This window comes from Aquila chrysaetos, chromosome 2 (genome assembly GCF_900496995.4).
Source record: "Aquila chrysaetos chrysaetos chromosome 2, bAquChr1.4, whole genome shotgun sequence".
NCBI lineage: Eukaryota > Metazoa > Chordata > Aves > Accipitriformes > Accipitridae > Aquila > Aquila chrysaetos.
This window is the reverse complement of record NC_044005.1, coordinates 78521705-78543431: the sequence shown is the minus strand read 5'-3', so window position 1 is coordinate 78543431 and position 21727 is coordinate 78521705. Positions and strand designations below refer to the sequence as shown.

At 38.4% G+C, this 21727-nt stretch overlaps 1 protein-coding gene across 8 annotated transcripts in view; it reads left to right on the top strand.

The window, feature by feature from the left end:
- COL19A1 (collagen type XIX alpha 1 chain) overlaps positions 1-21727 on the top strand; it is a 220211-nt gene that overhangs the window by 36818 nt on the left and 161666 nt on the right. For all 8 annotated transcript variants that reach the window (XM_030007470.2, XM_041127248.1, XM_030007468.2 and 5 more), the window contains 2 exons: positions 20724-20847; positions 21230-21505. In XM_030007470.2, coding sequence (XP_029863330.1) covers positions 20724-20847; positions 21230-21505 — 400 coding nt within the window. The remainder of the gene's footprint in view (positions 1-20723; positions 20848-21229; positions 21506-21727) is intronic.

The window sequence follows — 21727 nt, the reverse complement described above, 5'->3', positions numbered from 1 at the left end:
TAGCAGTTGCAAGGAAAATAATTGAGAAAGACACAATACAGGGTTTTGGGCATTTTTTGTTTTTTTTTTTTTTTTTTAACTTTCTTTATTGAGTGGGAGAGAAATCTGACATCTTTTTCTATATTTTATCTGTTCAGGTTTTTGGGGCGAGGATGACTCTTTGAGACAAAAATGGCTAGTTTTTCATCTTTTTCCACATAACTTGGGCAGGGGATAAAGAATTTTAGGAAAGGGTAAACCTGGAAGGCAGGTGGTTTGGCTTTAACGGTCTCTTGCTTCTCACGTTCCTCTCCCTCCCTGTTGTTTTCTTCTGTGTGTCCTCATTAAAGAATTAAAGAGAAAATCTCTCCGGTTTCCCTTAAAAATATGCGTATCTAATGGATGAAAACTTTAGCTGGATGAAGCAACTGAGACGATTATTAATAAAATGCGTAACAGTGCTAATGTATAAGTATAGTTAGGCTGAAAATTAATATCTCATTATTGATGTTAATAAGGTACAAGATAAGTTTTTTCAGTCAGCTTGCTGTGGAAGTAAATAGTACCTCTTACTGGTACTCCCTACTGAACAAAATATATCTTCCTGAACAAAAAAAAAGGGTTAAGGTATTTTCAATAACATTCAAGCATTGCAGAATTTCCATTAAATCCTAGTTCTTCATGGCAATAGTCTTGCTCATGCTTTTTGAACCTTTCTTCATAGAGAAATGCACGTCATAATTAAGAATAGAATTTCCTTTTTTTATTCACTATGATGAATATGTAATAGCTTTCTGTTGTCAAGATAACACTTCAGACAAAATTTTTTAAAATTATTTGTTTAATGTATTTTTGATATTCTTCTGAACTTCGGAGTTAGTTTTTAAAAATAAGGGCAGAGGGCAGTCAGGAGCACAAAGTCAGGTTTTGACGCGGTAGGGTTACAGTGAAGGATAGTTAAGAACTCAGGTATCCGTCATCATAACCTTATAATTTACTTTATCTCAGTTATCCATGTACAATGTCTTGTAACTTATGATTTTTATGTAAATCTCCTTCTTTTACGTTATGTCAGGTTGTGTGGTTCCAGAGCCCTTGTGTTACTAGATGCACAGAGGTTTTTAGGATCATTCTGCCACAGAAAATATTTTAGTAGACGTGGTGTGCAGTAAGCAGCAGAACAGTGTTTGTTATCCATCCTGCAGGAAACTGAGAGTATCTGATTAAGCTGACTAGCAAGTATCAAGTAACTTGGCACATCTCCTCTTGCATTTCATTCATTCAGTTGTAGTGTGGGTAATAGAAAGCTATGCTGTGCCATTTTTCTTGTGTGATGCCATTTTGGTTTTTTTCAATGGACCTGGAGTAGTGTTGCACCTATTTATATGTTGTAAATAATTTACAATGCAGTGTCAGCTTGGGAAATTGATTATGTCTATTTATGCTGGATTTTAGTTATATCTCTTACCTTTATCTCTTTTTGTGGGGCGTTCTGTAGGTATTTTGTCTTGTGATAGGAGATGGATAGTTTTTCTTATACTCCATGTAGATGACTATTTAATATTAATTCAATTCTAATAATATTTTCAGGATCAAAGAGTGATTTTTAAATTAAAAAACTGTGAGTTACTTATTGCAATTCTTACATGGACATTAATAGAAGTTATTCCTAGATAAAGTAGTATAACTGAGCCTTTGAATCCTAAAGAAATTCACAGTAAAATACCGTCATGCAGACAATCTAATTATATAGTCATAATAATAGTAATTGTATAATGTTTTAATTTTATTTCAATAAATACATTATGGAGTCATCTTTTGTACTCTAGAGTTTAACGCGTACTGCCTATGCAGTGTATTCCAGTTTGGCATAGAGTTTGCTGGCAAAAGCAGCACAGGGCTCTGTGCTGATAGCAACTCCTTTAGGTCTGCCAGCAGTATTCAGTACTTCTGGACATGAGGCCTTGTAGGCTAATCTTTGTTCTTTAGTTGCCTTAGAGTAAATAGCACTATGATGAAATAATTTCACTGTCCTTGTCTGAAGATGCATCAGATGTCAGTTGTTTCTTCATTCTCACTTTTCTGGGTTGCTGGTGGGCCATTTTTTTTCCTCCTTTGAAAGCCCCAATAAAGGAGATAGTAAGTTGATTTCAGCTGAGTTTCAGAATGGTTTTGAAATGGATATTTATGATGAGCAAATCTTGATGGCACAGTCATGGCTTTCTTATGTTGTAGTTTATTTGGCTTGACAAACCATATTAATTTACTGAGGAGATTATCGTAGCTGGCTGTTAAATGATCTCAGAGTTATAGCAGTTGGGATTAGTCTCAAGACTTTTTTGGGAATTCTTCCCCTTTCAGTGTAAGATATTGCAAAAGAGCTTGGTTTTTGACTGTATTTGGACTACTGAGCTCCATCAGCAATGTTATCACTCACTGCTGCCAGAAGAGCTGTGGCTGTGGCTTGGGCCATATTTCAGAGAAAGTGTTCCATCTTCTTGTGATGTCTAGTTACTGGATGCAGAAATACTGTTCCCATTTCTGTCAGTATATTCCAGGCTGGAGGATTCTTTCTGCTAAGAACAGAAATAAATGATGAAAGGATCTTTATGCGGGGTTTTTTGTTTGTTTTTAATGCTAACCTTTTTAATCGCAAAAAATGCATAGGGAATTGCATTTCCTGGAGCATGGGTGGCATCAAGCGAGGCAGTTTCTGTGCTCACTGTTAGAAGCCTTTTCATAGCTAGCACTTTGATCCCCAAAGGCACCTATCTGGGTGGCTTTGCAACCATTTACTTTGCCGTATGTTCTTTGGTTGTATCTGCTGAGACTTCTTTCTTCACCAAAATAATCAATACCGAGTTCCTTGCATGTGACTTCAGCTGTCAGTGAATGTCCATGTGGGCATCATTTTTGATTAGTTTTGCCCATGATGTGTTTTGGACAGCAGTCGGGTTCAGCAGTCTTCTTGAAAAATATTATTAAGATATATATTAAGAAATAGTATACCTATTAAGAAAGTATAGTATAGAATGGATAGATGTGAAAATCACCGGTTTCCAAAAGCTCTCATTGAAAACTTTTAAAACATCTACTGAAAATGGCAATGAGGTGGCACCCCTGTTTGGAGGCAAGTAGTTACAGTTATGCTAACCAGCTTTCATCTGTGCTTACACAAAGTCCTGCTAGCCTTTGGTCTATTAAAATATTAGTTAGTTATGTAAGAAACCACCTCGCCCTATATCGCGTATTTATTTGAGGTCATTTGAGCTGTTGGAGCCAACAATGCTAAGACTGAAATGTCTGGTATTTTGGTTGCAGGGTATTTTCAAGAAAAGGGCCTTGTCTCTGGAAATTGCTTCCTGAGTGTGGGAGCCTGAATTTAGTACAAATCCTGATGCTTTCTTCAGGTCTTTCAAAGTAGTGGATCAGAAGCTGCAGTGATACAATCTTTCTTTTTCCGATTCTGGTTGAAAGGTACTGAAATTGTGTACTTTGTGTTTCTTTCCAGAAACTTGAAAACTTATTGCATTTTATAAATAAAAAAGAAGGATAATGCAGGGATTACTGTTGAAAGAATAAATTGGAGCTGTACCTACCATGTAAATACCAATTATTTCATTTCATAACTAAGGTGAAAAGTGGGGCCTCTTACCATGAAAAATGATAGGACAATGCTTCTTTTAAAGAATGAACACATGTGGATGTCTTTTTCTGCGTATTTGGGCTTGTTTCTACCTGACAATTTACAAGAAATACGCCAAGAACTTTTTACAAAATTTAAAATTCAGGCATTAATGGATTTTGATTGCTATATTGGGCTTGAATCATCCTGTAATTTAACATGCAATTTACTATGTGGAAAGAATTGGGAAAGTAAAAGTAATGGCAGATAGGTGGCAGAGGGGAAGAGTATATATAAAAATATATAGTACTTACATTGAAAGCAGACTGTGAGGGAACAGAGAGCAGAAAAACTATTTTAATTATGCCACTGGGTGTAGCAAATGTGATTTCTTTGATTTGTAGTGTGTTCCCCTGACAGCAGAGCATGTACTGTGGCAGCGTTGTACCAGTTGAGCTCGTAAGATGATGTAGGATGAAGCAGACTCTTTCTTTACCTTTTTTGCCCAGCAATGTTGTTCTTGCTGTAACACACTTGCAGATAAAGGGAAGAAGCTTTTGGGAGATGTGTACTTTAAGGGCACTGGTCCACAATGAGAGCGTGCAGGAGACCAGCAGTGTTTGTGTGGATCCCCCGTGTGCCTCACAGTTCAGGATGAAACTTAAGGCAGGCAATAAGCAAATCACAGAAGCACTGGAGGAACAAAGACCAAAGGCAGTTTACTTTTCTTACTTAAAAAGCTTTCCTTAATTTGAAAAACATGTATTTCAGTTTAGAGTAGTGTTATTTTTTCCTGCTGCCTTTGTTTTAAAGGAGAAATGCATCCAGCCAAGATTATTATTTGGAAGAAAATAAAATTAGAAGTTCACCTTCACAGCACTCCTCTCCAGCTCTCAGCCTCATCTCACTTTCTCCACATCAGCATCAGCCTCTCCGGTCAGCGAGGCTGGCAGTTGATCCCCGTGGCTGTGTGATCTCCAGCAACCACAGCGGGAAAGGAGCAAGAACACGCTGCTGGGCAGGGAGCAGCCTCCTGTTAGCTTAAGCAAACCCTGAAATGGCACCTTCAGTTTAATGGTTTAACCTGCCCTGTGGAAAACAATTCCATTGTTTTGATTAAGACAACGGTATGTGCAATATCTAAGCAATTTCACTTTTGTGATATACTCCTATATAGAATTCCTTTTTATTTTCATCTGATATGGATGCCAAAACTATTTTTCAGTTTTCTTATTGGATAAGATAGCAAAACTTAAAATCTGTACTGCCATAGTGCAATTGCTAGACAAAGTTACTATGTTATTAGATTTCTAGATTCAGCACAAGGGATATACCTGCACACTTCCCTGTGGCCTTTATTCAAAAAATTGGACACAGATTCTGCCATAGGTTGTTCAATTTACCGATGTGTTAGTGGAAGAGAGCCTTAAGTAATGCCAAACTGTGGGGAACTTTCACAAGAGTTTACATGTCTCCTACTCCCTGCCAAACATGCTGACTTTCAAAATCTTTGTAATGCTGACTTGGTCTTTTCTTGGACATCTTTTTTGAAGAAAAAAGTCTCCCAAAAGTGAGTACAAGATAGTGCTATAAATCAATAAGGAGGATGCAGATCTAAGTCTGTAACAAGACCTGTGTTTGATAAGAACACTAGTCAAAATAGTCTTAGAACAAAAACACAGTTGCAGGATTAATACAGTTGAAGTTTCTTAGAAATCCAGAGTAAATATGGGTATATACAGCAATGCTGTATGCAGCCACACAGAATTCAATGAAATATACTAGATATAATGCATGCAGCTGAGGATAGACTTTGGCCCCCATATGTTGTAGTATAAAATTAGAGATTGAAAGATCCTTTATCAGTTTTGCTGATTGGGCTGAGAGGATTGAAGTGTCTTTGTAAAATGCATATAATTTCTCCAGCTGAAGCAGTGGTGCCATGTGCTTCAGAAGTCATTTATCAGCAGACTGGAAAAAAAAACAACTCTGTAATAAATCAGATTTTTCTTTTTTTTTTCCTGGCTTTTGTGATTTAACACTTTGTGAAATGTAGTTTGCATTAGCTATGCTGTCAGGCTTTCTTCTTCTTAACTAAAGTTGTACCTACAAAAGATGTTTGTGCTGATATATCTGTGTCTACACTGGGGCTTTGTCGTTTAAAGATGTCATAGAGATGTTATTCCCTTCCCCCACCTTGCCTCTGAGTATTTAGTTTTTCTGTCTAAAAATAGTTCATGGGCTCGCTCACAGTGAAACTGCCTGGTGCTTTTTTCATTACACCGATTTTCATTTATTTTCAGTTGGTTGCAAAAGATTTTTGGCCTCTAGCATTTCTCTGTGATTAGGTCTTTGGAGTTTTTATCATCATTCAATGAAACATTTTTTATTTATGGCGATAAATTGCCAAATTTTTGATTTCTTTAATTCAAAATTAATTAATTAATTAATTTCTTTAATTTTGCATGAATAGTACAGTCCATGCCATGGATTTTTCACTTGGATGTCTGGGTATCAACAAGATTTCAGTCATAAGTGTACAGAGTTTGCTGATTGCAGCCTTGTCACAAGTGAATATTTGTCATGTCACAAACTCATTTCAAAACTTGGAATGATTTAATAAACTTAATCATGAAGAACAGCCTGTAATCTATAGAAACTAAGTCCTGATGTACAGATACTGGCGTATTAACAGAACCATGTGCAAGAGATTTGTGTTATTTTGGGGTTTAGTCAATGTGACTACTTACAGGATCTTGGAATTCTATTAAAAAAAAAAAATAATCCTAAAAATACCCTGGGATTGAGCATGACAATACAGGCCTTGAATAATAACTTGTTGATTTTTCCTAATATGGCATTAGGCTTTTAATTGTCATACGAAAATGTGTGTATCTTTTATTTTAGGGATTAGGCTGCTGCTTATTGCTACACCTGTATTAGCAATGTTAATGTTGAAGCCCTTGATAAACTTCAATTTATCTCTTTTAGTCAGTTTTCTCTGTGAACTCTGCTGAGAGTTTAGTAAGAAATGTGGATGTTCATAGTCTATGGTGAGCAGTGTTGATTGCTCAAATACTGTTGAATGCATATCCTATAAAATAGTAATGGCTGTTTCATGGCTAAGGAACGTGAGGTTTGCTTTGGACCACTCCTGAGACGTAACAACACAGATAGCATCATCAAGGTTCTGTGACTCCACGCACCTTATTTTTTGTCTTACTGGACCTGTGTCTAAGTGAGCAGGTCAGAATGCTAGATGACTGCCAGTTTAACTTAATCTGTGAAACTAAACAAAAAAGATAATAGTATTGACTAGGAGCACATACAATAACAGGACTGTTTGCCAAGACTTGGGGGAAAGAAGTGCACTTCCAGGTCCAATTCTTGCACTTGGGACCCTTCATGCTGGGTGTGCTTTCTTTGAAGTACAGCACATGCAGTTGCAGCATTAAATTATTGCTGTTGCTCAGGATTGACATCTAGCAGCTGACTTTTGTGGGATTAGTAGATAATGCTCACTCATTTTATAGGTAAAGGTGTTACTTGGAAACAAGGTGTTTTGGGAGGGGATTCTTCTAGAGCAGTAGATGGGGTTTGGGGTGGTGTTTTTTTTTTAAATATCTCCTGTGAAATTAAGTCACTGAGAATTTACCATGTGTAACATAGAATGTTTCATTCTATGTGAACTGTGGACAATATTGATAAAGACAATAACTCGTAAGAATGATCGTATGGACAGAGACATTGGAAAATGTACCACAACAGGACCAAACATAGAAGATAAGTTGTAGTGGTAGTTCAGTAATGAAACTGTGTGTGATGACTTGAATGTCTGAAAACATTAGATGCAAGAAATGCCATCTGACATCTGTGTTTACTCAAAAAGGAGCATAGACTTTGAAATGATTTCTCATTTTTTATTGGTTGCTTTCCTTTCTGCAGGACTTTCTTTAAATTTAGGAAGTGATAAATGATTGTATTACTATTAGTGTGAGGAGACAGATATGCTATGCTACCAGGAAATTACACAAGCTTAAGACTGCTTTGTTGTGAAAGTGTTAGGAGCACTAAAAAAACACTTTGTGATTCAAGATAGCTGATATGATTTCACAGAAAGGAAAGTCATGACTCATTAACTGCTAGAGTTCTTGAAAGATTGAAGAGTTATAACGTAGCCTTGTTTCATTGCTTTCCTTAAGGACCAGTCAGCACTACTAATATGAATCCTTATTATGCCTAAGATTACATTTTTTACAGCATCCTAACTTTTTTTATCACAATTAAATGTCATCTCTTTAAACAGCTTATGTTGGATTGATTTTGTTCTCATACACAAGTAAATGTGTACTCCTATCGAGCTGGCTCTAGGTGGCCCTGCCTGAGCAGGGGGAGTCAAACCAGGTGACCTCCCTTCCAACCTCAACCATTCTGGGATTCTATGATTCTATTATAGACTATACTGTTAATGAATGTTCTTCCTTAAGAATATAGATTCCCATAATACTAGGTACTTAATTCCATTGTCAGCCAAGTAATTTATAGGGTAAGAGTGAATTCATCAAAATGCTGTTTTCGTCATAGGACAGTGAGGGAACAAAGTATTTCCTTTTTAAAACTTCCAAAATAATTCTTGCATCTCATTGCATGCTTAAATGTTACAATTTTATACAACGCAAAATATTGGTGATATTAATGATATTTTCTTTACTGTCATAACTTTTCCGTGCTTCATCTACTAGCCTGGGGTTTGTAGTAGGTAATACGATGTTCTCAAGAATTTTCATCAGCAGTAAAGACTTCAATCTCAGCCTTACTGCTGAAAAATAAGGTCATTGTTCATTCTAGTTCTGTTACTTTCGCATAGAAGTTAGATAGATGATTCAACCTCAAATGAAGTTATAGTTGATGCATTGTTTCAATGCAAAGTTTTTGTACTGTGGAGCCTTTGCTGTTTTGAGAAAAGTTTGTAAATTTCCAGCATATCAAGCTTCCTTGTTTGGATATAAGGCATCTGGCCTGTTTCCCCAGCCTGAGAAGGACTCCCGGCAATATCCAGTATCCTTTCAAGCTGGGTTTGTTGGGTTCTTTTGATGTGAAGCTTAGGAAAAATCTAAATAAAATGTTCATTGACTTATCCAAAGCTACCACTGCTTGAAGCCCCTTTTCAACACCTCTGTCTTGGGCCTAATGCAAGACCCCATCTCTCTTTACAAGATTTTTTTTGTTTCTCTCCTAGCCTTTTAAAGGGAATACCTGGCCATTTCCCAGCTGGGTCTGATAGTAACAGGGTTAGCAAGGTCCTTGGCCCATCGTGTTAAACATAGTTATGACTCGGCAGATAGCAATGCAATGTTGATATTTTTGAGCTTGATATAATTTAACCCCATTTCATCTGTAACTTACCAAAAATCTCATTATTACAGAAAATGTGACAGATGCAGGCTAAGCTGTATGTACTCTTTTTTTTTTTTTTTTTTTTTTTAACTTTAATTAGACAACTCGTTTCTAAGTCCTGAGACTTCAGAAAAGTGATAATTTCCGGTTTCTGAAAATGCTATTAGGTCTTTTGATGTGATGCAAATGAATTTTTTTGATCTTTTATTTTCGATATTCATTCGTTTAGAATTCATGAATGTTAACAGTTTTTACAAACTGTAAAAGAGCACATTATTTATCTAATTATCCTTCAAATAGTAAGCAGAACACCAGGCTTAAATATTCATAGACTAGTCATGCTGTGTGTAGGGGGTGTTAAAGCAAAAGCATGTTCTCTCTCTGTAGCTTCACTCTTGCAGCTGACAGAGCTACTTATTTCAGGTCAGACCCTGGTATCTGGTATCATAAACCTTCTTTCCTACTCTGTTCTCTTCTGTTGGTAACTTAATCTTCACCACTTATACCTTCTTTTTTGGGGGAGATCAGCTGGAACCGAGATGGGTGGGTATATCCATCTATAACAGTGTTGTAGGCTGTAGTACCTTTGGTGTTGCCTGTGCCTTTTTTCTCAAGCACTTCTTAGCATGTCCTGCTTGTGACTTTAGCCTGGAATGAATTTATTTATAGGCAGTCCTGGATGCTGAAGAGGAGGAGGCTAGTTATCCAGGCAATTATTTGAGGAGGTCAGGAAAAAAGCATCCCTTAGTTTAGTTCAGCTGCACTCCATACAGCAGTCCTTCTAGCTCTCCCTTTCCACTGCCAGCCATGCTATTATGTTTACTGTGAGCACTCAGCGTTTTCATAAGAGGGATGCTGGCCTGTGAGATGGTTTGCCTTTTACCGTCAGCTAGGGTTGTCTAGGACCTTACAGAACAAACCGGGGAAGGAAGTGGGGAGCCCGTTCAAGTGTAATCAACCGTTCATTTTGCTAGCGCTTGTTCCATTGATTCATTGTAAAAAGCTACTAAAAGTTTGGGATGGGGGTGAGGGGAGACCAAACAGGAAGAAATTGAGGGTTCTAAGGAAACAACACATTTAGGTTGGGTAGCATGATGTCATGCAGAACTACACAAGGTAGCTCTCACAAGACCAGCGTGAGAAGTAGGAGGGTGCGAGTCTCTCGGCATGCAGCTCTGCTGGAGCTGACCAGCCCTCCTATGTACCAAACTGAAAAGACCATTCTGTTTCTGGAATCAGCTGGTGTCTCTCCTGTATTGGCTTTGTGTGGCAAGGTTTTGGTAGCGGGCGGGGTGTTACAGGGGTGGCTTCTGTAAGAAGTTGCTGGAAGCTTCCCCTGTGTTCAAGAGAGAGCCAATACCAGCCGGCTCTAAGACGGACCCGCCGCCAGCCAAGGCCGAGCCAATCAGCGATAGTGGTAACGCCTCTGTGATAACATTTTTAAGAAGGAAAAAGTTGGGACAGGCAGTATTTGGCAGCCGGAGAGAGGAGTGAGAACATGTAAGAGAAACAACCCTGCGGACACCAAGGTCAGTGAAGAAGGAGGGGGAGGAGACGCTCCAGGTGCCGGAGCAGAGTTTCCCGTGAAGACCATGGTGAGGCAGGCTGTCCCCCTGCAGTCCATGGAGGTCCACGGTGGAGCAGATCTCCACCTGTAGCCCGTGGAGGACCCCACGCCAGAGCAGGTGGGTTCCCGAAGGAGGCTGTGACCCCGTGGGAACCCTGCGCTGGAGCAGGCTCCTGGCAGGACCTGCGGATCTGTGGAGAGAGGAGCCCACGGAGCAGGTTTTCTGGCAGGACTTGTGACCCCGTGGGGGACCCACGCTGGAGCAGTGTGCTCGTGAAGAACTGCAGCCCGTGGGAAGGGCCCACGTTGGAGAAGTTCGTGGAGGACTGTCTCCCGTGGGTGGGACCCCATGCTGGAGCAGGGAAGAGTGTGATGAGTCCTCCCCCTGAGGAGGATGAAGCGGCAGAAAACAACGTGCGATGAACTGACCGTAAACCCCATTCCCCGTCCCCCTGTGCCGCTGGGGGGTTGGTAGAGAAGCCGGGAGTGAAGTTGTGCCCGGGAAGAAGGGAGGGGTGGAGGGAAAGTGTTCTGAGATTTGGTTTTATTTCTCATTACTCTGGTCTGGTTGATTTGTAATAAAGTGAGTTAATTTTCCCCAAGTTGAGTCTGTTTTGCCCGTGACGGTAATTGGTGAGTGATCTCTCTCCTGTCCTTACCTCGACCCACAAGCTCTTTGTTATATTTTCTCTCCCCTGTCCAGCTGAGGAGGGGGAGTGATAGAACGGCTTTGGTGGGCCCCTGGCAACCAGCCAGGGTCAACCCATCACACTCTCCATAACTGTACGAATGTCTGTACGGTGCTAGTAAATTGGCTGTGAAAACCTCCAAGGAGAGATGCGTACTTAGATTTCTTTGCCCTCTAGAGAAGATTATATGGATATATAGGCCAAGAAAAAAGATATGTCGTTCCTGATTTCCTCCCTTCTTTCGAAAGTATGAAGTGCATCATCTGTCTTCAGACTGAATGATCATGGCCTCTGATAGACAAATCCTCTATTGTAGGCTGCGTCTGCTTTGCTTTTCCAGACAACAGCAACCAGAGATCTACAAATAATTAACACTGTACCATAGATCTTGCTTCAGGGTAGGAAGCATGTAAAAATGCATGCAGAGCAATTTTCACTGCCAGTTGACTTTCAGAGGTTACCGTAATTATTTTTTTCTCTAACATCTTCAGAGGGTTTCTTCATCAGCCGAATAGCTCCATTCTGCTGTAGATAGTCATATTTAGCATAAGAATTTAATATCTTATTGACTTTAGAGACTGCCAAATATCAGACTACTCTAATAACTAGACCTGTTGTCTTTGTTCCATTTCTGGGAGCAAACTAGAAGGACCACATGAGTTAAAGCTGCTCATAAAACGTCTAAATAAAGACTTGGGTAGGTGTTAAAAGAAGCATGTAAAGTTTCTTTAAAAGTATTTAAGTTTATGTCCTCTTCTCTTGATGGTTGCCGCACGTGAAAAAAAGAATGCCACAACTGGATTTTAGGACGTTCAGCAAAGCAAAATGGCCTTGAGAGATTATGTAAAAATGCCAAAAATCTTGATACAATCCTTGACTGACTTGAAGAGAACTTAAATCTCTGCCATTCTTTTAAGCACATCTTAAGTTTAAATTTTGAACAAAGACCGTATCTTAGGAGACAATCACGGACCCACCGAAGAAATGGACAGATCATCACACTTCTCCGGATTCTGCCATTAATCTCCAAAGAGAAACTTTTGTTTGGTTTTTGTGGATTGCGTATCAGAAATGTGTCAGACCCTGAGTAAGCTTCCTTATAGAGGCAATTGATTTATTAGTGTGGTTCTGAGTATGGAAAAGCGCTGAAGGTTTCTGGGACATTCATGCTGGACCATAAGACCATGTTTGCCTGTGTACAGGGAGGTTTCATTCCCTACAGTGGATCACAGGAGCAGAAACCTGTTAGAAAAGTGGGGATGGGTGGTGCGCATGTGTGTGATGTTCTGCATTTAGCTACAGAAAGGAAAGGAGAATGAGGTATACATCTAGGAAAAGCATGATTCCTGACAGGAGATGGTGAGAGTTCAGAAGAGATGCATTTCTTTTGCGTTATTTTTATATTTTCAGTGTAGCTATGCTAGGGGGATGGATGCTGGTACTGGAAGGAGCTCTTCCTAACTGACATTGCTTAATTTTGATACGTGAGCAGATTTAGCATTAATGCAATGTGGAGAAATGCTCGCTGAAAGGGCACTTGGTATGAGAAACATCACCGTATTCGCGAGACTACACCCAGTAGACTGAATGCAACTTCTTATTGTAACGTCCATGTGAGGAGGGTCAGATGGAACTGGAGGTATCAGTTACTGATAGATCAGTACATGCTACAGAGGTGTTACCTGACTGCCACAGCTACTGAAAATATATATGAGAAGAATCAGGTGGAAAAAACAGACTGAGGCAACAGAGGCTGGTTTTGGTGACTTTCTGCCAGGAACATTAGAAAGTCTCTGCATGTTTCTCAGTCAGTAAGTGGTGTCAACACATGGAAAACCAGTCTGGTTTGAGCAGCACGAGGCAGAGGAACAGCAGAAGGTGTCATGCAATTGCATGAATAGAAGAAAGCAGATGCAGAGGAAATGTTTTTCCCCTTTGTCGAAGAGCTAGAGTTCCACGTTTTTGTCATCTGTGTTCCCTGTTTCTCAGACACTGAGAGCAGTATGTTTGCTTGTTCTCTGGTCGTCTCCTAAGGAAAAGAAACAGTCTGAATGCAAGACCTGTATTTAGTGTAAGACCTGAGTGAATCATATAGATCAACTTCAGTCTTTGTGAATCACAGGTAACCATGCATTAGATGTTGAGCTCAAAAGCGCCTGGAGGAACATCTCAATGCCTGTATACTGCAAAAGCTGCCCAAATCTTTCTAGTACCCTATACATTTCCTTTATTTGCTTTGTACATAAAAAGGCAGCTTACTGTAGTATATCCATGCCTGCATCCACTCTGTTGCATTTGGTTTTCTTGAGTCTATACCAGTGCAGGTGCGGGAGGGTGTTTTGGAGTATGAGATTTCTTTGAGTGAAGTTTTAGCTTGCTGAAGTAGTCAGGCTCTGGCTTTCTCCTCTTCCCTCACTCATTTTCTTTCACAATGTTCTCTGGTGGTACGGCTGTCGTTCTTTGCCACGGTGTGTGCCTCTATATGGAAAGATGCTTACTACTGATTAGAGCAGCTTAATTTACTGTGCAACATTCAGGGTAAGCTGTGATATTTTGGAAGGGGAAGCATACTGTTTGAATATAGTATTTTATAATGTGATACTCTTGCAAGTTTCTGAACCCATTTTGTCATCTTTTTACATTTTAAAATATATTCGTTATTAAAAAGGGGAGAAAAAGTGAATGTCTGCGTGCCCAAATCACATGTTCTTGCTTTTGGTAGCCTTTGGTCTTTGCTAGGGTTATTTTCATTTTCCAGGTACAAGGAAAGTTCACTGATTGCTCTGAGACCTATTTGGTTCACAAAACAAATATCCAAGCTGAGGCAAGTGTATAACTGTATCAGAAATGGTGAAAGTTGCCTTCCACAAGATAAGACTCCAAAAGCCTAAATGTTGACTTGAATTTTCTCAAAACTTTGTCAGGCTGCAGAATTCTGCTTAGGAAAATTAGAAGAAAAATTATTGCATTTCCAGTGTCTGTTATTATATGTTACTACTTTTAGGTCTGTAGTTCTTATTGCTGCTGACTGCTATTTTTTTTTTTTTCCTGAAAAGTTAAAATGCACAGAAATTGGCCAACTTGGAAAGCAGACATAGTTTAGTTAGCCTGACCTCTTTTAAATCAACGGAAGACTGGCCTTTGATTTAGTTAGGGCCAGGAGTTCACCAATAATTCCTGTAAATAAGGATAAAGAATACTGCTGGAAACCCTAGGGGAAAAGTACTCTGCGCAAACATAACAGTTTTGGTATTTCTATTTCTTTTTCAAACCAATCTTTTTTAAAATGCCCTTTAAAGTTTTGATAGCAATAACATTGATTTTACAAAAAAAAATTTCTAAACCACCTGTATATTAAAAGTGACAGCTAATCTATACCTGTTCAGTAAATGAAAGCAGAGGCATGTTGAAGTATCTGAAATATTAGGTAAATCCCTCTTCTCAATGTTAAAATAATTTGCAGCTTTGCTTTCAGCGGTACATTTTCTGAGTGGGTTGAGCTCTCCCTAAGTAATTAATAACTCTTAAGCTGTCTGAATAGTTTCCCTTGAGTTGCATCATATAATGTGTCATATGAAAACAACTTGAGGCCTAATGTAACATGAAACAGTATAGTGCATCTTAATGTGATTTGAGGAAGATGAATGAGAAGGAAATTATTTCTTATTCTGAGTAACAAACAGCTGTTCTTTTATTTGAAAAGAATTTAAAATACCCTTTCTAGGCAGAGAATGGTAAATTGTTCTAGCTAGTTATTTTCCCTTCTCTCATTGTACCAGTCGAGTTAGGCAAAAACCTAGAATCAATAATATGGTAATTTGATGTAGAAATATTGAGAATAACGTGGAGGTTTTTTTACTTGGTCACCTGAACTTTACTTTTTTATTCATAAAGGATCTCAGTTTAAATCTCTTAGCAAACACGAAAAGGTTAAGATTTCAGTGTCTCCGTCGACGTAGTACTAAATAAATCATTACCCACCATAGGAAAGTTGTTTAAACTAACTCCTTGAGCTCTGGTCACCAAATTATTGTAACATTGTCAAGTTACAAGTGACATATACCAGGTAATGGTATATGTCAGCTGGAAAAGATACGTCTTGCCATAAACTCTAAACATCTCTCACTTCACTCTCAGGAAATGTAAGTTGGCTCATCTTTCTCTTCTTGGAAGATATTCAGCAAGCTGGAGGCTTCATTGATACTTGTAAATACGGAAGTTTATCATATGCTGTAGTGTATTCTCATTCGATATGGAACAATTAGAGTTCATAAGATTTAAAAATAGATGCTGCTTTTCCATTAGTGCTTTTTTTTTTTTTTTTTTTAATAAAAACAAAAGGTAAATAAAGGATTGCCTTACTAAATTTGATATGGGTAACTCAATGCTGCTTTACAAAGATAGAACTAAAACCGTTTATAGCACAGTGAATACACAGTTAATTCATTCATAATTACTTCTTTTAGTATAGTAGCAGTAAGAGAACCAGCTGGTATCTGCATTTCAGAAATTTTCAGAACTTTTGAGGAAACAAATGAATAAGCAAATATTTTGCCAAAAATCAGTCTATACTTGATCGTTACAAACAGTGGAAGGTATGCACAAATACACTGGTAAAGTTCGTGCAAAATTCCTGTAACTGGTCTTCTAGTAACCTCATAACATAAAGTCTGTACTGTGCTTGGGCCACAGCACCTGTTTTTAGGAAAAATTATGGCTACATTTAATCCAGTAAAAAAGAGGAGAATGCAACAAAAGCCTTTGCCACTCTCGGTATACATATGCTTTGATAGAATGGCAAGTAGTTGTTACAGGAAGGTCAGTGTGTATTTATTAATATTCTGGATGCATCTGCCTGATGCTTCAACCTGTGGAACATTAAGAGATACCTGAACATCTGGATTTGTAACATATATGTTTATGATGTAAAACCTTGTATTTTTAGGGATTTTCCTGCTTGTTTTCCTTGGTCTCCTCAATCTGCCAGCTGGGGCCTCTGTAATTTACAGTACATCTCAATCCAGCAGGCTAGGGTGGTGTAAATTCAAGCCTGTGGTATTCAGTTCGTGTGCTTCAGTTCCTGCTATTGTTTTCAGCAGTTTCCACCAAGGGTGTGCTTTGCTTTGAGAACACAGTGCTCCATTCATCAACTTTAATTTTTTATTATATACTATTGACAATATGGACAGAGGGAGAAAATCAAACTGTTTAATTTCCACCTAAAGTATAATTTAGTCAGACTGTGGGCGCCTGGGTCTCAGAGAGTGATTCAAATTGCCTCTTCTCAAGCACCACCTAAACCCTGGTGGCACCTAAAATGAGTCATTTTGGACAACAGATTTCCCCTGGCGTCTGGGCATAACTTCCAGGGAAGCTCAGAAGCACCAGGCATGTTACTCCCACCCAAGTTTCATTGTGCCTCAAAGATGTGTATAGAGACGCCTGAACGCTGCCAGTGTTCCCAGAGGTGCCTAAGCCATTGACTGTGCTTAAATCACACATAATAAGCTTGGAGAACATTGAATTCAACACAAACCATAGCAGTCATGAGAGCTTTCAGTGTCGAACAGGGAGAGGAAACCTCTTCAATAGCCTTAAAGGTTAGAGCAGTCATCCAGGAAGGATGTCTGGTTTGGATTGTCCTAAGCTAAGGAAGCTCAACAGGAATGGGAGAACTTGACTGTTGTCCCACCGTTAAGGATACTTCCTGGGAGAGGAAAATCTCAGATTCATGTTTTTGCTCCCAAGTCTGATTATGTATTTTGGTTCGGACACTCTTGTCCAAAAAACCATAAGCATCCACTGGTTCAGAGACCAGATGCCAAGGATACCCTCCTTTGCTTGTCTGTTTGAACTTGTAAGTTCTTTCTTGTCATCTTTATAGATGAATTTGCACCCTTATTAATTGCTACCCATATTTCTGTAATGTTAGGGCTTTCTTAAGACCTGTCATCTCTCTTACTGCTTTTGGCTTGGACACCATGAGGTATTACCCTAAATTAATGTTCTCTGTATTTGTGCTTTACATCTGTAGACTTTGAGGTGAGCTTGGTACAGGTTTTTTTCATCCTTTTTCTCTCTCCTCACATGGAAAGGGTAAACACTCTATGAGGAAGTACTTGTTGAGCTGTGGACATGTGGAACAACTTGCTTTTGTATTTTTCATTAACATTTAATGCTGCTTCTGTACTGTTTTCACCCTGCACATGACGTCTCATTAGTTCTCTCATTAGTTTTTAAATGTGTGTAGATGCAATCACGCAAAACCGTATATTAAACATTCAAAGAACTTCTGAATTTCAAATTCAGTATTCTGCAAAATTGTGGTTTGGCTTTTCTCATGTTCCTGTATGAGGTTTTATGTCCACGCTTCTGTTCTGCCTTTTTTTTTTCCCATCAAGTGTCATTATATATTTATTGTTTAAACACATGCATACTTTGCCTATTTCTGAGGAGTTTTTAACTGAGCTTTACAGAGTTGAAGACAATGTGGCAGTAATACTTAGATTTTGCTGTAGTATCTTACTCATTGTCTGTGCCTAAGTCACATCGATGCTAGATGCATGCTTTTTATTCTATTACGTTTACTTGAAGCCATTCAGGGAGCAAGAAAATAGGGGAAATTGTGCATAGTAGTAGATAGCTTGCTAGTTTTCTGAGTATTTTATCCCTTAACTTTTTTCCTTTTAGCATTCATCATCTGGCTGGGAAGGGTTGAGTGTTAAGTGTATACGTTAAAGCATTTGTTAATGAACATTCCTTGGTGACCAAAAAGTCATTTAGTTACACAATGAGAACTCTTCTCAGAATAAAGATATTGCTTCTGTTAAGTTATGTCTTTGGTATACAGTGGTTGGATACCAAATTGTGTAGTTGGATACCAATTTGGCCAGATGCTGGAACAAGTTTCCCAGACGGTTGTGGAATAATCGCCATTCTTGGAAACTTTAAAAACTCAGCTGGACAGGACTTATAGTAACCTGATATAATTTTCAGGTTGGCCCTGCTTTGAGCAGGGGGTTAGATCCATTGGCCTCCAGAGGTACCTTCCTACCGAAATTATTTTGTGAATCTAACTGAATTTATCCTTGGTCCAATTCTGCTTAAATCTTACCTTTTTAGTTGACTTCACTGAAATCAGTGTAATGCCCTTAGGAATTAATTTGACCTTGTCTGCTTTTCTCATTTCCCCCAATACAGTTTTCTCTGTCAGTTCAAAGGTAAGAGAAGCTAGAGTAAATTCCTGCCCTGTTTCATAATGCTGGTCCACACCTTAACTCTTGTCGTGTTTCCCAAATGGTTTGATAAACAGTTAAGAAGGATAATTTTGTATCATGTGCACTCACACACAACCAAATTTTTTTGAGAAAATTCTGAAAGAAGCACTTAAAATTTTAGAAGACTAATACTGTCATTCATTTAGATGGCTCTTAAAGTGTCAGGGAGGCTTACAGTAAAAAGCAATGATGGTGAGGAAAAAAGTGCTCCATGTTTACTAGAATACCTACCACGTCCAGAAACTACTTCCGTTTGTTTTGCAGACTTATGATGGTTTCCCTTCCTGTCATTTGATCAAGATTTCTGATTATTGCCCTTCCACAGTTGTCTGCCCTTTGCCCATTAATGTAGACTCCTCTGTGTCTCCCAATATGGAACTTAGCTGGGAAACTTAATTGATTTTGGAGAGCTAATCAGATGCTCCAAGAGCCAGATATCCTGTCTAGTTTACAGCTGTAAACCTGAGATGCCATCTCCTTAGCTTGCATGGGGTGCTGTAAACCAGAGGGCTGATCCCATGTCCAGATAGTCTACTGTCCTGCAGAGACGCACTCATGTGTTACTAATGCCCACTGAAGGTATTTTCTTTATAAATCATAGACATATTCTTTATGCTATAATTAAAATACAGAGTAGTATGAAATCTAGATCTAAGTCCTGCAAAGCCTATTCACTTTTGCCTTGCCTTTTGACATTGAAACATCTATAGCTGTACAACAGAGCACGTGGGTCCACTAACAATGTGGGAAAGCAGCCAATTTGGTCCTGGGATAAAACAGGAATCAGCTGTGGGAAATAAGCCAAAGAAGTGTATTCCCACATAAGGGACTTAAATAGGTGTTAGTCCATAAAGAAGCTCTTTGGCGGGGTTTAGAGCAGGCTTCTCTGCACAGAAGGCATTTTTCCTGAGATCCTGAGTTAACTGAAGTGCAGTGATTTCCAGGAGGGTTGTGGGGTTATTGTCTTGTCAGCTGGTGCTTTCCTCTTTTCTTTTTTGTTCCCCTTTGTTTTGGTTTGGTTTTAGTTTTTTTTTAATAAAGCCTTTATAGCACATTACTGTGTAATTATAATTCCATTTGTTTTTTTTAAAACTAAATCATTTACTTCACATGATTGTGGGAACTAAAACGGAGGAAATTTTTCTGCTGCATGGGGCCCTCAGGTTTCCTTCGCTCTGATTCAGGGATTGCCTTTTGCAATGTGGCTAGCTGGACAATCCTGACAGTTTTCAGCAAACAGCAATGTTAACAGTTCAGCAACTCATATGTTCTGTAGTGTTTGCATCTGTGGTTTTCATTTGTCTTGCCTCTGTCTTAGAAAACAAATAATTTGAAATGCAGAAGTTTCAAAAGAAAGAGGTTGATTGCACCATCCTAATTTGTTTAGGACAGAATTAATATATATTCACTGATTACTAAAGTCTGTAGGCTTGAGTTACAGACTAATTTTCATTTTTTCTGTAATACAAACTTTTCAAATAGTTCATAGTAGTGGTGTTGTACTGTGTTTGGTGATATAGGTAGCAAGTCAGACTTTTTTTTTTTTTAGAGGTGTTGACATATCTTAAGTAAAAAAGGAATAACAAAATCAAACAACAGCAAGTCGTTCATTCAGAAATGCATTCCTTATTTTTGTTCAAGCCTGCTAAAGTCCAGTTGTTCTGATACTCAAGACGTCCTGAGTCATTGCCTATGGAGGTGACTGGATCAAAGCCCCTGCTCAAAGCAGGACCAATTTAAAAGTTAGATCAAATTATTATGAGCCCTCTCCAGCTGTGTTTTGAAAGTCTCCAAGGATGGGGATTATTGACAAATCCTCTGGGAAACTTGTTCCGGTATCCCAAGCAATAAGTTGGGAAAACCAATATTTTAAAACTTGTTTATTTGTGGCATTTACTTTGCAGCAGTTCTTTTAAGACTCCTATTTATGGTAATCACAGATTTTAAAAAAGTTAGAGCAAAAAATTTATTAGCAAACTCTTCAGCCATTTATTCTTATAAATAGACTGAATTGTACTTTCGCTAAGAGGCACTTCTGAATGCTGAAGCCCATGAATTTGTATGAGTGTGAGTGAGCATTTGGCTCCTTATTTTCACCAGGTATTATTTCTGTTCATTCCTTTTAAGCAGTGTTTGTGTCTGTAAGAATAACAAGCAATCTTTTTTTTTTTTTCTCCCTCCTATTGTAGGCAAGTATTTCCAAATGGGCTTCCTGAAGAATACTCTCTAGTTGCTACGTTCCGTGTACGGCGAAATACCAAGAAAGAGCGTTGGTATATATGGCAGGTTTTAAATCAGTATGACACACCTGAGGTTAGAGTCGTCTTTGATTTATTTTTTTCATTAAGTTTCTTTTTTTTTTTCCCCATATAATACGGCAAATATAACTTAGTGGATGTTTCACCACTGGATTTAGCTACAGTTTATATGGAATAGACAGACTGCTCTGAAATTATTGGTGATTTATTATAGGAATGACAGAAATTTAACAAAATGTATTGCGTTAAGACTGCAGACTAGGATAAGAAGGCATGTTACGATTTATAGCTGATATATATTTACAAAGTTACATAGAAGCATGCTTCATAGCATAATTCTTGCCTAATCTATGTAGTTGAAGTATTTTTATCATATGTAGTTTATATATACTCATAAGATTAAAATGACCATTTCTTTTGTTTTATTTTACTTTCAGATCTCTGTCCTTCTGGATGGTACAAAAAAGGTTGTGGAGTATATGACCAAATCTGCTCAGGGAAATATACTGCACTACACTTTTAAGAGTCGAGAAATTTATTCATTGTTTGATCGGCAGTGGCATAAGCTTGGTATTAGTGTGCAGTCAGGGATCATTTCCCTCTATTTGGATTGTAATTTAATTGAGAGAAAGCAGACTGATGAAAAATTCACCATTGACTTGCAGGGAAGGACTCTGATTGCTTCTCGTGCTGCAGATGATAAGCCTGTAGATGTGAGTAGTATGAAAGGAAAACCAGATAACTTGAAATCATGTTTTAGCCATGCTTTTACTAACACCATCGTAAAGAATTATGTAGATAAAAGGTTCAAACCCAGCTATTAATTTTGAGTGTGTATTCTTAATTTGAAGTCCTTAAGTCTTTTTGTCTAAACAATATTCAGTGCTGTAGCATCTGCTAAGGCAAAACTTCTGTTACCAAAGTAACTACAGAAA